General features: G+C 37.1%; 1 protein-coding gene across 3 annotated transcripts in view; it reads right to left on the reverse strand.

Moving 5' to 3' along the window:
* Positions 1-3,246: 3,246 nt before the first annotated feature.
* Positions 3,247-16,604, reverse strand: part of LOC127442848 (small conductance calcium-activated potassium channel protein 2-like) — a 39,083-nt gene continuing 25,725 nt past the window's right edge. For 2 of the 3 annotated variants that reach the window (XM_051701086.1, XM_051701084.1), the window contains exons 5-10: positions 12,608-12,749; positions 12,314-12,424; positions 9,536-9,663; positions 9,125-9,133; positions 7,801-7,870; positions 3,247-4,446 (exon numbers count right to left, since the gene is read on the reverse strand). In XM_051701086.1, coding sequence (XP_051557046.1) covers positions 4,162-4,446; positions 7,801-7,870; positions 9,125-9,133; positions 9,536-9,663; positions 12,314-12,424; positions 12,608-12,749 — 745 coding nt within the window. In that variant the 3' untranslated portion in view covers positions 3,247-4,161. The remainder of the gene's footprint in view (positions 4,447-7,800; positions 7,871-9,124; positions 9,134-9,535; positions 9,664-12,313; positions 12,425-12,607; positions 12,750-16,604) is intronic. The other variant, XM_051701085.1, reaches the window with a different exon arrangement.

A 16,604-nucleotide genomic window follows, 5' to 3' on the forward strand; every position in this document is an offset into this window, starting at 1 on the left:
GCTGCCCATGGTTTATCTTCATTCCTCTTCAATTAAATGTTTATGAGGTCCGCTCCACTGTGTCTCATAATGGGTATGCATGCTGTCATTACCAACTTGACGTGGCCCATTTTCTTTACTCCTTTGGGATTGCCTCAAAGATATCCCTCTTTATTGAGCACTGCAACATTCTCACACTTCAGGATCTATGTCTGCCTCCTTCAATAGCACTTCAACACTTCATAATAAGAATACACTGATGATTTTGCACAAGGAATGGTGAGTTACATATTGACTTAATTGCTTGGACAAGACTTACACATATTGTCTCAGTTATTTCAAAACTACTGTACCAGAAGTTGTTTATATTAATATTCTCAGAAGAAGGCTCCTATACTCACTGCAGTGCTTGCAGTTGTAGCAGTGAAATAGTTATGTGGAATCACTAACATGCCACAGGTCATCCCAGTTCATCCATCATCAAAGTGCTATATTCTCAAGAATTTGATATTTATTTTCTGAAACATGGGCAGATTTTGTCCACACTGTAGCTTATTGGGCTATCTCTATGTAAACAAAATAAGAAGATCTCAGCATTTGAGACCATGATAACCCATGCCTTTATGTACAGTCAACCTAGGAGGATACAAAATGCAAATTCATCTCTCTGTTTAATTACAAGAAAGGCAATAAAAAAAAAAGAGAGAGAAATAAAATAAAATCCTGTAGTCCAGTAAAATACTTTCTAGTGATTTGGTGTCCCATTTACTGATGTATGCAGTTTGACGTCAGATGGCACACGTTTAACTGGCAAATTACAACATTAGACTGTGTTGACAGTGAAAGAGTGAGAAAAAGATCAACCGGGGTCGTGGTCATATTACTTGCAACCAAACTATGCAATAATACATTAAATTATGTTTGACAAAAGTCATACTTTTGTTTTAAAAAAAGATCTAAATTGCACTTTTTAGGATTTTGGTCATCGACAACAGCTTAAAAAAGGTCTGTTCCTCTATTTTGGTCTACCATAGGTATTTAATGTTTTGACCAGATTCTTCGGTTTCTGTTTGATCCAAATGTGCAGGAAGTGTCAGCTATATTTCAATGATGTAGGTTGTGAGAATTCTACATCCAATTTTTTCCTCTCCATTTTTGTTATACAATAGACATTAAAGTAGTTATTATTGTTCAGCAGGGTTGCTAATTGTAGGCATTTTTGTACAGATGAACAGAAGACTAGAAATAAATAAGACCTAAACACACAGTATTAACAATACTGAAACAGGTTGGAATAGGAGTCTTTTTGATTGTGGAGAAACCTTTGAATAATAAATCATGGAAATAATTTATAAAACGATTAACCAGCAAATCAGCCAAAAAAATATATAAAATTTGTTGTGTGTTTGTGTGTGTACGTGAGTCTTTAAGTGAGTGTGTAATTGTCACTAACTTACAATTTACTTGAGATGTTATGAAGTATAAAACATATCCATTTAAATAAAGCTTACGCTTTGGTTAGGAATCCAGTACTCTGTAAATAAAAGGCTAAAAAAATATATATTACAAATCATCCATACATATTAAATCACTGCACAAGGGTGTGCTTACGAGATCCATGACCCTTTTTTGCCTGGTCTTATTTAAAAAATAAAATGTTGCCAGATTTGAATTGCTAAAATTATGTCTCAGATGTCCTGTTGATGCTCATTGACCCCACCCATGGGTTTGACTTTACTTTGCTTAAATTAGTTCACATATACCATATAGTGTGCTGTTCAAAATTGTTCATAATGTTGACAAATTATACATCTTTATAATATGTCAGCATTATTAACACTTTTTGACTAGACTATATAGTATATGTGAACTAATTTAAGCAACATCAGTTCTGGGGGGGGGGGCATGCACATCAACAGGTTTAAGAGAACAAAGCTGGAAACATGTAACTGATTCTTTGTCAAATTTGCAATGATATGATAGGTTGATGTTTGTAGTCAGTTACCATAAATTCTAATTTGTGACAATTACATTATCGAACACATAACATTGTCAGTTGCTCTAAGGTAATGAGATTATTCAAGACCATATACCATTGAGATGTCAGTAAAATACAAGTTAACAGGAGAGACAGATATTTGCTCTAAGCTGCCTTAACGGTATATTCTGAAAAGTGCAAATGTGAGCCACAATAATGTCTTCCATAAGCATCTCCTCCAGCTCTCTTAGACATATTCTCTCAGAGAAGGTCTCCAAGTATTTTTCAGGATTATACAACTATTCTTTTGGTTTTTATCCTACTTTTCATTGACTCTACAATCTCTTGGTAGATTTCATTTATAGGTAGAACAAGGAATGCATTAAACATTACCACATTACTGCACCTCTATTTTTTCAACTCTAAAAATACTATCCAACATTTTAAAAAGGAATCTCTGTGTAAAAAATAAATGAAATTAAACAAAGAACACACACATACATTTGAAAAACCATCCATAATCCATTCGTCACAATTGCACTGAAACATGCAAAGGTTTAAATCTCAGTTCTGTCATACATTTGTGCCTACCACAGCATTTAGCACTCTGTGCTGTCATTTCAAATTAAAAAATACAGCCTCTCTTTAATGTGAAGATTTCTGGAAGCTCAGATTTGGTTCAATGAAAGTGTTACTTTACCAACTTGAGTACTAACTGTTCCTTAAAATGTCCTGAAGGGGTTAGTTCACCCAAAAATGAAAATTCTCTCATCATTTACTCACCCTCATGCCATCCCAAATGTGTATGACTTTCTTTCTTCTGCTGAGCACAAACAAAGATTTTTAGAAGAATATTTCAGCTCTGTAGGTCCATACAATGCAAGTGAATGGTGGCCAGAACTTTGAAGCTCCAAAAATCACATAAAGGCAGAATGAAAGTAGTAGGATCCAGTGGTTTAATCAATGATACAGTTGGTTTTGGGTGAGAACAGACCAAAATGTTACTCTTTTTTGGCTGTACATCTGGACAGCAGTATCCTTGGCAATCATGATTTCAGGCTTGATTACACTTCCTGTAGTGCCATCTAGCACTCTGCGCATGCGTCAAGCACTAGGGTTAGAGACTGCAGTGACAAGATGTACAGGGAAAAAGGAGTTACATTTTGGTCTGTTCTCAACCAAAACCAACTGGATCGCTTCAGAAGACATATTTATTCTCCTTTTTTGAGCTTTGTATGGACTTACCGAGCTTAAATATTCTTCTAAAAACCTTTGTTTGTGTTCAGCAGAAGAAAGAAAGTCATAAACATATTAAATGGCATGATAGTGAGTAAATGATGAGAGAATTAAATTTTTGGGAGAACTATCCCTTTAAACTTTCTTTCTTTCTTTCTTTTTTCTTTCTTACTTTCTTTCTGTAGTGACCGGTGGAAGTATTGAAAGGCTGAAAAATAAGAGAGGACTGCTAGAGTTAATGGTAATTGCTAAGACAAATTAGTCAAAATGTCTTAAAGAGGAATGTATCTGAAAAAGGAATGCAATGCTTGTGTTACAGTAACATTGTACAAAAACTCGCTCCAAAATTTGTAAATGAACAACCCACCGCAATCTATACATTCAGGCACTGAAAAAAATAACATGCCAATATGTAACTAAAAAAGGTTAGTTGCACCCAATTTCCCTTAAAAGAGCAAGGGAACTGAATCCTTAAAGTTGTCATTCTGGCAATATTCTTCTCAGTAGTAAGGTCATGAGCTCCCACTCTCCAGCTGAATACTGAGTGATCATAGAGCACCTGTTGGCGCTCTCAGTGCTCATACTGGCATTGGGAAAACACCACCACAGATGTCTTGCAGAACCAATTCATTTCTTCTATTTGGTTGTGTCTCTCCTCTGTGTTCTACATTGGTTGACTCTGGCAGGCATTGCTTGGGCCCACTTCCCTGTGGACCCCGTGATCTCCAGTTTTAAGGACCAGTTGGACTCACTCCAGCTTCAGTCTTGTAAATATATGAAGGCTTTACAAAAAAGCTAACTTGAACAGCCATACAATGGCTAAACATAAACCATATATCTACTGTTTTTGATAATTCTTCTCTACTTATTCATATGAGTCCTCAACCTCAAGTCCTCAACAAAAGTTTGATCAGCTTACATGAATAAGTCTGAGACCTTTGGAAGCGGTAAGCAGGTCCAGGCCAGTGTTAGCCACTGTCGGAGGAAGTGTGCGGGGCAGTGGAGGGGGAGCGCCGGCGTCTGGAGGGGGTCCAGGAGCGCTCCGAGCCTAGCGAGGCAGGGCGAAAACGGTTCACGAAGCTGTCCAGGAGGTCCTGCTGCTGCTGAGTTATGGCTTGGGAGATCAGACAGGGCAGGGCCTGCAGGCTGCCGGTGACAGCGTCCAGCTTGTCCTCCAGCGTGCCTATGCGCTTGTCCAGCTCCTCACTGCGCTCCTGCAGCTCTGACACCAGGTCATACATTACATTCTGTGTCTACAGGAGATGGAGAGTGAGATTAAATGAAAGCACATTCCCAACGAATAAACAAATATAATGTACAGTTGCAGGAAAAAGTATGTGTCAAGAAAATGTCCTAGTCATATTTAACCTCAAATCAATACAAAAAAATGACTGATGATTCTCATTATCGTAACAGTCATATTTTCACTGTATTACAGTAAAAAAGATGATTTTTGTTATTAAAATCAGCAAAAATGAAAGGCAGAGCCAAGAAGTACTATTATGTTGTATAAATACTTTACAGTTTAAATAATACATAATTTTCTTCACGTTGCAGTAATGAGAATATCATTATGAGCATCTTTTTTAGCATTGCGGTGAAAAGAAATTGGGGTTTAAAATGCACACAACTGTCATGAATATGTCACAATGTAAAACAAAATCGGACAAAATATAATCTTATTTGTTTCATTTGATTTTGGAGTAAAATAGTAAAATAAGTTTTGTGAGAACCACCTCCTTGGATTGACCATTGATTTCTACATAATCTAGTCATGAAAATGATCTGATTTTCAACTCAAGGCACAACAGTAGATGAACACTTCTTTCTATCTATCCATCCATCCATCCGTCCATCCGTCCATCTATCCATCTATCTGTCAATCTATCTACAGTGGCAAAAAAAAATATGTGAACCCTTTGGAATTAGCTGGTTTTCTGCATTAATTTGTCATAAAATGTGATCTCATCTTCATCAAAGTCAAAAGTATAGACAAACACATGTAAGCTAACAACACACAAACAAATGTAACATTTTATGTCTCAATGAACACATCCCATTAAACATACACAGTGCTGGGTAAAAAGCACATTATATTGTAGGATGTCTTAATAAACTTGGGAATTCATTCTTCCCTCAATAATGACAAGCACTCCAGGCCCTGAAGCAGCAAAGTAGCCCCAAATCATGATGCTTCCTCCACCGTACTTCACAGTCGGGATGATGTTTTTATGTTGGTATGCAGTGCCCATTTTACGCCATACGTAGTGCTACGCGTTCTTCCCAAACAATTCAACCTTAGTTTCATCCGTCCACAAAACATTATCCCAGTAGCGTTGTGGAGTGTCAAGGTGATCTCTGGCAAACTTCAGGTGTTCAGGTGTCTCCATTTATAGACAATTTGTCTAACTTTGGACAGATGAATATCTAAGCTCTTCGAGATACCTTTGTAACCCTTTCCAGCTGAGATCTCTTTTTTGCGAGGCATGGTCCACGTCAGCAGATGCTTCTTATAAAAAGCACTCAAACATTTTGAGTTTGCTATTTACAAGTAAGACTCTAATTAGCTTTTGTTGACGTCATTAGCCTCGGGGTTCACAGACTTTTTCCAACCTACACTGTGAATGTTTGAATAATGTATTCAATATGTACAAGAAAAATACAATAAAAAAAAAAATGTGTGTGTTATTAGTTAAAACAGATTGTGTTTGTTCATTATTGTAACTTAGATGAAGATCAAAACAGATTTTAAGACAAATTTATACATAAATGCACATTCCACTTTCTTGCCGTGGTTTCCATCTATCCATCCATTCATCCATCCAGCTGTAAGTATGTGCTATCTGATTATCAAATCTATCAAATCCAAAATTTTAATTTATCACATTTTGTACTAACACACCATACAGTGGTATGCAAAAGTTTGGGCACCCCTGATCAAAATTTCTGTTGCTGTGAATAGCTAAGCGAGCAAAAGATGGCCCGATTTCCAAAAGGCTTAAAGTTAAAGATGACACATTTCTTTAATATTTTAAGCAATTTTACTTTTTTATATTCATCTTTTACAGTTTCAAAATAACAAAAAAGGAAAAGGGCCCAAAGCAAAAGTTTGGGAACCCTGCTTGGTCAGTACTTAGTAACACCACCTGGCAAGTATCACAGCTTGTAAAAGCTTTTTGTAGCCACCTAAGTGTCTTTCAATTTTTGTTTGGGGGATTTTCGCCCATTCTTCCTTGCAAAAGGCTTCTAGTTCTGTGAGATTCTTGGGCTGCCTTGCATGCACTGCTCTTTTGAGGTCTATCCACAGATTTTCAATGATGTTTAGGTCAGGGGACTGTGAGGGCCATGGGAAAAACCTTCAGCTTGCGCCTCTTGAGGTCGTCCAATGTGGATTTTGAGGTGTGTTTAAGATCATTATCCTGTTGTAGAAGCAATCCTCTTTTCATCTTCAGCTTTTTTACAGATGGTGTGATGTTTTCTTCCAGAATGTGCTGGTATTTAATTTAATCCATTCTTTCCTCTACCAGTGAAATGTTCCCCTGTGCCACTGGCATCAACACAAGCCCAAAGCATGATCGATCCACCCCCATGCTTAACAGTTGGAGAGGTGTTCTTTTCATGAAATTCTTTTCTCCAAACATACCTTTGCTCATTGCGGCCAAAAAGTTATATTTTAACTTCATTAGTCTGCAGGACTTGTTTCCAAAATGCATCAGGCTTGTTTAGATGTTCATTTGCAAACTTCTGATGCTGAAATTTGTTGTGAGGATGCAGGAAAGGTTTTCTTCTCATGACTCTTCCATGAAGGTCATATTTGTGCAGGTGTTGCTGCACAGTAGAACAGTGCACCACTACTCCAGAGTCTGCTAAATCTTCCTTAAGGTCTTTTGCAGTCAAACAGGGGTTTTGATTTGCCTTTCTAGCAATCCTATGAGGAGTTCTCTCTGAAAGTTTTCTTGGTCTTCCAAACCTCAACTTGAACTCCACTTTTTCTGTTAACTGCCATTTCTTAATTACATTATGAACTGAGGAAACGGCTACCTGAAAACACTTTGTGGGCATCAATTATTTAAATTTTCAGAGTGCTAGGCAGCTGTTTAGAGGAGCCCATGGCTGCTGATTGTTGGGACAAGATTTGAGGAGTCAGAGTACGTATAAAGCTTTGAAATTTGCATCACCTGGCCTTTCCAAATGATGATTGTGAACAAACCATAGCCCTAACAAGCTAATTAAGGTCTGAGACCTTGGTAAAAAGTTATCTGAGAGCTCAAATCTCTTGGGGTGCCCAAACTTTTGCATGGTGCTCCTTTCCTTTTTTTCACTCTAAAATTGTACAAAATAAAGAATAATAAACTAATATTGCTTAAAATTTTGAAAAGAATGTTTTATCTTGAACTTTATGCCTTTTGGAAATCAGTTCATCTTCTACTCACTTAACTATTCACAGCAACAGAAATTTTGACCAGGGGTGCCCAAACTTTTGCATGCCACTGTAAGTTTTTTCCATTGGCACAAAGCTACTGAAGTTTAAATGATTCTGCTGAAGATGTAGATGGCTATATGCACAGTAAAAAGGTAGGAACAAAACATTTCAGCCTTCAATCTACCTTTGCCAAGTCCACCAGTGTGTTGGCCTGGTCATTGAGTTTCCTCTGCTCCATTTTCACACTGCGGAGCCTGGGAGGAGGCAGGGTTATGGAGGGGTGGAGGGGTGGAGGGGTGGGGGGGTTGGGAGGAGGGGGATGTTAGGGAAGAGTAACAGATTCCTGTCAGGAAGACTTGATAAGGATGAGGTAGAGAGAGAGAGAGAGTGGCCTGCATGCACGCATTCACAGTCCTGTTTGCCATACCAGTCATGCAAACCCAATCTATGAAATGTAAAAAAGAGAAAACTCTTAACTTAATGTTCAAACATGACACATCTCCTTTTGCCCCTGCAGGCACGCGTCAACCATTCACAAAAAAAGCCATCCGAGAGCCTCGTTTGTGGATGAGGTCAAAGGAAGTGGCAAACAGCTGAGGTAGAGGTACATGTGACACCGTTGAAAATGCTTGTGAGAATGGCATTGCTTGCTGTGGGCTTGGTTCTGAACAAAATTTTAAAAGAATGTGTTAATGTTTTTTTTAATTATTATTTGTGCCATAGCAACTATGAAAGAGTAAAGGGATGACTCTAACCATGAGGAGACATTGTAAGAAAGGCTGCCTTAATATCCTGCCTGTTAAGTGTCATAATTTCTATAATGTCAGCCGTTTCAATTTGTGGAGAATTAACTAAATGCCAAGACTTGCAAGCTTAATGGCTTTTGAGCATCCAAAAATAGAAATATGGAGATGCAGGACATGGTCAGCATTCTTTCTAATGCAAAAACTCCATATCATCTTGCATCAAAGCCCTGGATGACCATAAATGTCTTTGCTTTGAGGAAGTCATGAAGTTAGTGCCTGTGGTGGAAGGTAACATTGCATCAACCAAATACATGCTTTATCTATAGACATAGTCTATAGCAGTTAATTGCAAGAGTATACTGTATAATGAAAGTCAAGTTTTAAAGGTGCTGTTTAAAAATGTCCTGAAAATCCTGTCCCACCATAAGAACATTGTACCGAGCTTATTTTTTTTCTGCAAAAGTTTGCAAAATCATCTAAACACGCAAGGTGGGGCTATCAATGCAAGTTAATACAGAGATTTACGCTTTGGAATAATGAAATCGGTGCAAATGAACAAATCAACAGTTCCAAAGATGCTTCTCCTTCAAAAGGTTACAGAAAACCATACAGCATTAAGTAATGTTGCATCTTTTTCATTCTAGACTTAGAATGGAGAGAAGCACTATAGGTAACCAAAATCAGCATTCAGCGTCCGACTCCATGCATATGAAACAGAGACAGGGAGGATGTGGGGAGAAAAACACAAAGGACAAAACTTACTTCTGAGCTCTGCAGTGATAGAGCAGAACGAAGACAAAACACAGTTCAAGTTTAGAAACCACAACATATACACAACATGTGAACCATTACACTGCACTATAACCACAAGGTAAGGGTTTGGGGAAGGAAAGGGGAGAAGGACAATCATCACATTACAAAGAACATGCTGATTTCTTTACTACTTGTTTAGAACGACTGCACTTATTCCTAATCTATTTTAACATTTAATTGACAAAACATTTATCTAAGAATCAGTAATTTTGTCAATGTCAAATACCTGCCCCTTCTAATTCAACATGACTTAAAATGTACAACAGTTCCTTTAAGAAAGAGACAAAACCAGTTTATGCAGTTTATTAGCATGAATAAATAGCATGCAAAAATGCTGAAGTGTGGAAAATGTTTGCTTACTGGTGAATGGCCTGCAAGAACTTGCGCTGATGTTTGCGCACTTTGGCATGATCTATTTTCTTCACTAATTTTGTGTGTTTGTAGATGAGCCATGTTTCCCTGAGTACATTGGCAGCTGTGTTCTTTACCTGGGATTAATGCATGAAAATTTAACATTACTTACAGATAACAACAGTCAAACACTGATAGAGAATTCCGAAAAAGAATTACTTTGCATTTACATTAAATGGATAGTTCACCCAAAAATGAAAATTCTCTCATCATTTACTCACCCTCATGCCATCCCAGATGTGTATGACTTTCTTTCTTCTGCAGAACACAAATGAAGATTTTTAGAAGAATATCTCAGCTCTGTAGGTCCATACAATAAAAGTGAATGGTGACCAGAAATCTGAAGGTCCAAAAAGCAGATAAAAGTAGCATAAAAGTAATTAATAACCTCCACTTTCACTGCACATCTGAAAGTCACATGTAGCACCTGTTTAGTTTCACATTCACATCTGAAAGTGAAAGTGGAGATTTATAGTAAAAAAGGACTTTGATCTGTTTCTCACCCACACCTATCATATCGCTTTTGAAAATATGGATTTAACAACTGGAGTCTTATGGATTACTTTTATGCTGCTTTTATATGCTTTTTGGACCTTCATATTTCTGGTCACATTCACTTGCATTAAAAGGAGCAAAAGAGCTGATATATGCTTCTAAAAATCTTTGTTTGTGTTCTGCGGAGAAAAGAAAGTCATACACATTTAGGATGGCATGAGAGTGAGTAAATGATGAGAGAATTTTCATTTTTGGGAGAACTATCCCTTTAAATGTGGTTACTATTTTTGATTCCCAAGATAAGGAAACATTACTATTTTTAAAAACAAATCAAAGGGAATATAATATGTTAAACAGAATAGGTTTTTTTCAGTATTATGTAATGCATACTGTAAATAATATGTATGCATTATTCATTGTTTCAGGTAACTTTGATCATACAGTTGAAGTCAGAAGTTTACATACACCTTAGCCAAATAATTTAAACTCAGTTTTTCACAATTCCTGACATTTAATCGTAGAAAACATTCCCTGTCTTAGGTCATTTAGGATCACTACTTTATTTTAAGAATGTGAAATGACTAGTAGAGTAGAGAATGATTTATTTCAGCTTTTATTTCTTTTATCACATTCCCAGTGGGTCAGAAGTTTACATACAATTTGTTAGTATTTGGTAGCATTGCCTTTAAATTGTTTAAAAGTTTTGGGAAGCTTCTACAAGCTTCTCACAATAATTTGCTGGAATTTTGGTCCATTCCTCCTGACAGAACTGGTGTAACTGAGTCAGGTCTGTAGGCCTCCTTGCTAGCACACATTTTTTCAGTTCTGCCCACAAATTTTCTAGCGGATTGAGGTCAGGGCTTTGTGATTATCACTTCAATACCTTGACTTTGTTGATCTTAAGCCATTTTGCCACAACTTTGGAGGTATGCTTGGGGTCACTGTCCATTTGGAAGACCCATTTGCAACCGAACTTCAACTTCATGGCTGATGTCTTGATATGTTGCTTCAGTATATCCACATAATTTTCCTTCCTCATGATGCCATCTATTTTGTGAAGTGCACCAGTCCCTCCTGCAGCAAAGCACCCCCACAACATGATGCTGCTACCCCCATGCTTCACGGTTGGGATGGTGTACTTTGGCTTGCAAGCCTCACCCTTTTTCCTCCAAACATAACGATGGTCATTATGGCCAAACAGTTTGATTTTTGTTTCACAAGACCAGAGGACATTTCTCCAAAAAGTATGATATTTGTCCACATGTGCACTTGCAAATTGTAGTCTGGCTTTTTTTTATGGTGGTTTTGGAGCAGCGGCTTCTTCCTTGCTGAGCAGCTTTTCAGGTTATGTCGATATAGGACTCATTTTACTGTGAATATAGATACTTGTCTACCTGTTTCCTCCAGCATCTTCACATGGTCCTTTGCTGTTGTTCTGGGATTGATTTAGATTTTTCGCACCAAACTACGTTCATCTCTAGGAGACAGAATGCATCTTCTTGAGCGGTATGATGGCTGCGTGGTCCCATGGTGTTTATACTTGCGTACTATTGTTTGTACAGATGAACATGGTACCTTCGGGCATTTGGAAATCGCTTCCAAGGATGAACCAGTCTTGTGGAGGTCCACAATTATTTTCTGAGGTCTTGGCTGATTTCTTTTGATTTTCCCATGATGTCAAGCAAAGAGGCACTGAGTTTGAAGGTAGGCCTTAAAAAACATCTACAGGTACACCTCCAATTCAGTACACCTCCTATCAGAAGATAATTGGCTAATTGTTTAAATGCTTGACATCATTTTCTGGTATTTTCCAAGCTGCTTAAAGGCACAGTTAACTTAGTGTATGTGAACTTCTGACCCACTGGAATTGTGATATAGTCAATTAAAAGTTAAACAGTCTGTCTGTAAACAATTATTGGAAAAATGACTTGTGTCATGCACAAAGTAGATGTCCTAAATGACTTGCCAAAACTATAGTTTGCTGATATGAAATCTGTGGAGTGGTTAAAAAATGAGTTTTAATGACTTCAGCCTAAGTGTATGTAAACATCTGACTTCAACTGTATTATACTTTTTTCAAGGGAAAAAAACAACATTTTAGTGGATTTTAGTTATGAAATAAATTTCATGATTGATTAACAAACTACACAAAGTCTTTTTCAAATAAATACTTTACCTAACAAAAATGGTTAGTTGTTGCCTAACTTTGATAGATTTAGATCAGTCACTTACTCGTTTACAAAGTTGAGTGTCCATCATAAAATTGTGGACATGTTTCTCAGCTTTTGTCAGTTCTAACTTTCTGGCTACCACTGCGACAACAAGTGCAGTGCAGCCAGCTCCCTACAAGAACAGATGTTAAATATTATCACATTTGAAAAGAAATATTAACATAAAAGTATAAAAATAAATATTTCACATTCATCACAATGTCATGTTTATAATTTGTGTGAACTAAATTATTTTAAAACACTACATTTAATTATAATTGCATTTTTGTAGACAGCATTTTTAAAGAAAACATACCATGATTCCAGTGAGAAGACAGACCCCTTTACCACAGTATGTATGAGGGACCATATCTCCATAGCCAATTGATAGGAAAGTTATGGAAATGAGCCACATAGCTCCAAGAAAGTTGCTAGTGACTTCCTGTTTGTCATGATACCTAAAATAGTAAGAACAGAAAAGGCAGATAACAATGATCAGGCTATGAGGAACACACCTAACAATTTAACTATGAATACATTAAAGAGGAACCTTTGGCCCAATTGGCAAAATAATTTCATAAATTACTCAACATTAGGCCCTGAGGAGAGAAACTTGTTCTTGATTATTTTCCCCAAAAGAGGTGTGAAGACAAATAAGAAAAAAATAAAAAATAACAAAGTGAAATTTACCAAAACTAGACAGTATTAAATCCCTTATGTATATGCTAATAATGAGTTCTGACCATATCATTTATACAAAAACATGGAAAAAACTAATGAAAAATTGAATTCAAAGCAATTAAAACATTCATTTAAAAATGACAGCTATCGATATCCTGTAGAATTCTCATTTGCAATCAAAAGAAGCAACAGCCACAAGTGGCCAAATAAAGCCTCTTTGTTATTTTTAATATATAAAAAATGCTTGACTGTGAAATGCTTGACAGTCCAAAAATCTGTTAAAAGAATGATGCAATCTGCTGAAGAAATTTTCAATAATCCAGATAGGATGAGAAAAATACAAATTGCCTATTACTTTCTTATATAAAAATACACTTATTATAAAGTTAAATCAGCTCATCCACATATCTGCAGGGGGTCGACCTTTTAAGCAGTCTGTCAAAGTAGAGCTAACCACAGGTCAGAGGACATCTTTCTGCATTTAATACAATAAGGGGAAGATTTCTGAAGAGGAACATCAATGTATACGAGGCCCAGGCTAATCAACAATCATAGCGGGTAGCCAGACTGAACACAGATGACCCATAATATTAATTCAGATTCAACACCTAATTGTATCTAATCAAGTGTGAAATTGTACCTCAAGCACCAAAACACATTGTTTGCATAAGAAAAACAAAGATATTAATCTGAGCAATTAAATGTTCTTAATTGTCCCCTCAAAGGCAGCATACTCAAAAACACTAGAGAGGTCATGCCACTATAAAATGTACCTGTCTATAGCAAAATTAAACTCTGCAGTCATGCTCCAGGAGCAGGAAAATTTTATTTGTGTTGTAGGAGAGCCACCATTTTCACATGCGAAAAGCATTGTTACCATGCAGGCATTTTAAAGAAGAAATCCACATCCTGCATGCTGAGATATAAGCCAGTATATTGAGAGCAGAGAGACAAACCCTCTTGTAAAACTGACCACCACATTAAATAAGGACAAAAAGATATCAGCCTTATTAATTTAAGTATACTTTATGTGCATTATTGAAAATTTGTTCTAGTGGCTAGACAGCGAGGGTGTATTCTCATAAATTATGAGATTTGCCCATGTGCTAGATCACCACTGTGAAACAACCCACAGTGCTGGCGCAAAACATTGTCATATAGGTTCAGTCATTTTAAAATGATCTTTTTGAAGCTGGTGTCAGATCTCAGAGGTACAATGAGTCCTCGTTATGCTAATCACTGAACGTACCAGGTTTTACTCTAGAAGAGCTCTGGTAAATACCCTCTTTTACACCACACTTTCATTCTAGAATTATCTCAACCAAAGCTATTTCCTAGATGCCCATTAGACTTAAGAATTGTCATAGTACAACTTTGGGAAGAGGTCTGTGTGTTTGCACACATGAACATGATGCAGTAAAGGTTTGAGCATGACTATGCACACTGTCGTCATCATTAGCTTACCTTTGCATTAACATTAACATTTCCCTCAATGCTGAAGATATCAGAACCCAAGAATGCTACATACATGGCCTTCTAAAGCTCTCAATATACTGTATGAAATACTGGCATAAAATGGAGAAGAGCTGGCACCACCTTCAACTTAGATCAAGAAATCTGTCTGAAGAAAGTGTTCCCGAAATACCCCATTCAAACCTCAATTTTCCCCATACAACCAATTCAGATGGTTGTTTAGTGCCAATATTCAGCAACTATGTTTCAAAAACCCCAGCAACGAGAAGACAGTCCCATACCTGTTATTAGTCAAACCCTGACAGCATGGTTAGAGGATGCAGTGATGGAGCAAATACAGATAAATTGTTCACCTATGGTAACTAAGTGTCACACAGTGGTAGGGCTGTGTATTGATACAGATTTCCCGATTCGATTCCAATTCACAAGCTCTCAATCGATTGATTTTAGTTACATGTTTATTATTTACTTGCATAATTTATACTATTTACAAGTATTTACATTGATATGTAGAACACATGCTTAATCTGTACTGTCTCTTTAAGACAAGCGCATATAACGAGAGAAGACGTGCATAATTTCTTTAGCGCATCCATGTGTGATTAGAATTAAATGTTTCTTTTTGTTGTTGTTGTTTTTAATCAACAACTGACTGTAAAAAAACAACATTATTCAATAACATTTACGTGGATCTCGTCTTTGGACACACAGAACTCTCAACATGCAGTGAAAGGACCTCTGTGCTAATAACTTCTCCACTATACTACTCAATCACTTGTGAGTGAAATCTGAACATTTACTAGCCAGTGGCTAATCATAGACATTTTTAGTCTCACAGCGTGAGATTTGGTTGCACATGCGAGTGATTTACTTGCATTATAGAGGGTTGCCACATAGAGTTAAAGATCGATCTTGGGATTTATGAATCAATACCAAAATCGTTCAAACGAAGATCGCGATGCATCAGAAAATCGATATTTTTACCCAGCCCTACACAATGGGCTATCACAAGGCAATGCCCACCACATATAATCATAGTTTAAAGGAATAGTTCACCCAAAAATGAATATTCTGTCATCATTAACCCTCACTGTTGTTTTCAAACTTATATGACTTTCTTTCTTCGGATAGAATGCAAAAGGAGAACTTTAAATAATGTACTGGTCACTCTTTTCCATTCAGTTACAATTAATGGGAACTGAATCTTTCACTCTTCAAAAAGGATGCAAAAGCACCATAAAAGTATCATAAAAGTGGTCCATACAACCTGCGCGTGTCTTCTGATGCCATATCATAACTTTGGTGAGGAGAAAAACGAAATGTAAGTAATTAATTGAAACTGCGTTGAAAAGAGAGACCAGTACATTATTATTAAAAACATTTCTCATGTTGTGTTCCATTGAAGAAAAAAAGTCATACAGTTTTGGAACAACATGAGAGAGAGGAAAGGATGACAAAAGTTTTATTTTGGGGTGAACATAAAATACATTCCAACATAGAGTTTAATTTTCCTCACACTGCATGTTAAGCCGGCATCACACTAGGAGAATTTCCAGCAATTTTCAGGTGTAAGCTGTATTTACATAATCACCGGCTAGTAGGTCTGAGACGGAGCACACATTAAGCCCAAAGTAGACTTTGCTCAGACTTGTGACGCCAATTTTGGCATCACACAGCAGAGGGCTCAAGCACTGAACGTCCGTAGCCTGATTTTTCTAGACGCGCACAATGCGCATATGCCTGGAGTTATTTGCACTAATTAGTGAGTCCACAAGGTGGCAACACTCACATCTGAGCCGGTGCTATCACGATGAAGCGCTAGAAGATGTAATCGGCAGTAAACAACAGATGAAGGTAAAGACATGTGAAGGTCAAAAGCGTGTGTGTGAGGAGGTCAGGAGATACCTGCATTTGTATAACTCAATTCTGAAGGACAATAAAGATCTTTATGTCTCTAAACACCTGAGGAGAAGTAATCTAGTATCTCATATCAGTCGTAGCTCATGCTAAGGTCAAATGAAGTATACTGTGAAAGGCTCGCGTTCGACTGTATGCAGACGCTAAGCGTTCGCGTCAAAATCAAAGTATACTTTGGACTTTAGCGCATCTGCCAGCGTGAGATTGTTAATACCTTTACTGACAGGATTTCCTGCTGAATT

Source organism: Myxocyprinus asiaticus, chromosome 6 (genome assembly GCF_019703515.2).
Source record: "Myxocyprinus asiaticus isolate MX2 ecotype Aquarium Trade chromosome 6, UBuf_Myxa_2, whole genome shotgun sequence".
Lineage (NCBI taxonomy): Eukaryota > Metazoa > Chordata > Actinopteri > Cypriniformes > Catostomidae > Myxocyprinus > Myxocyprinus asiaticus.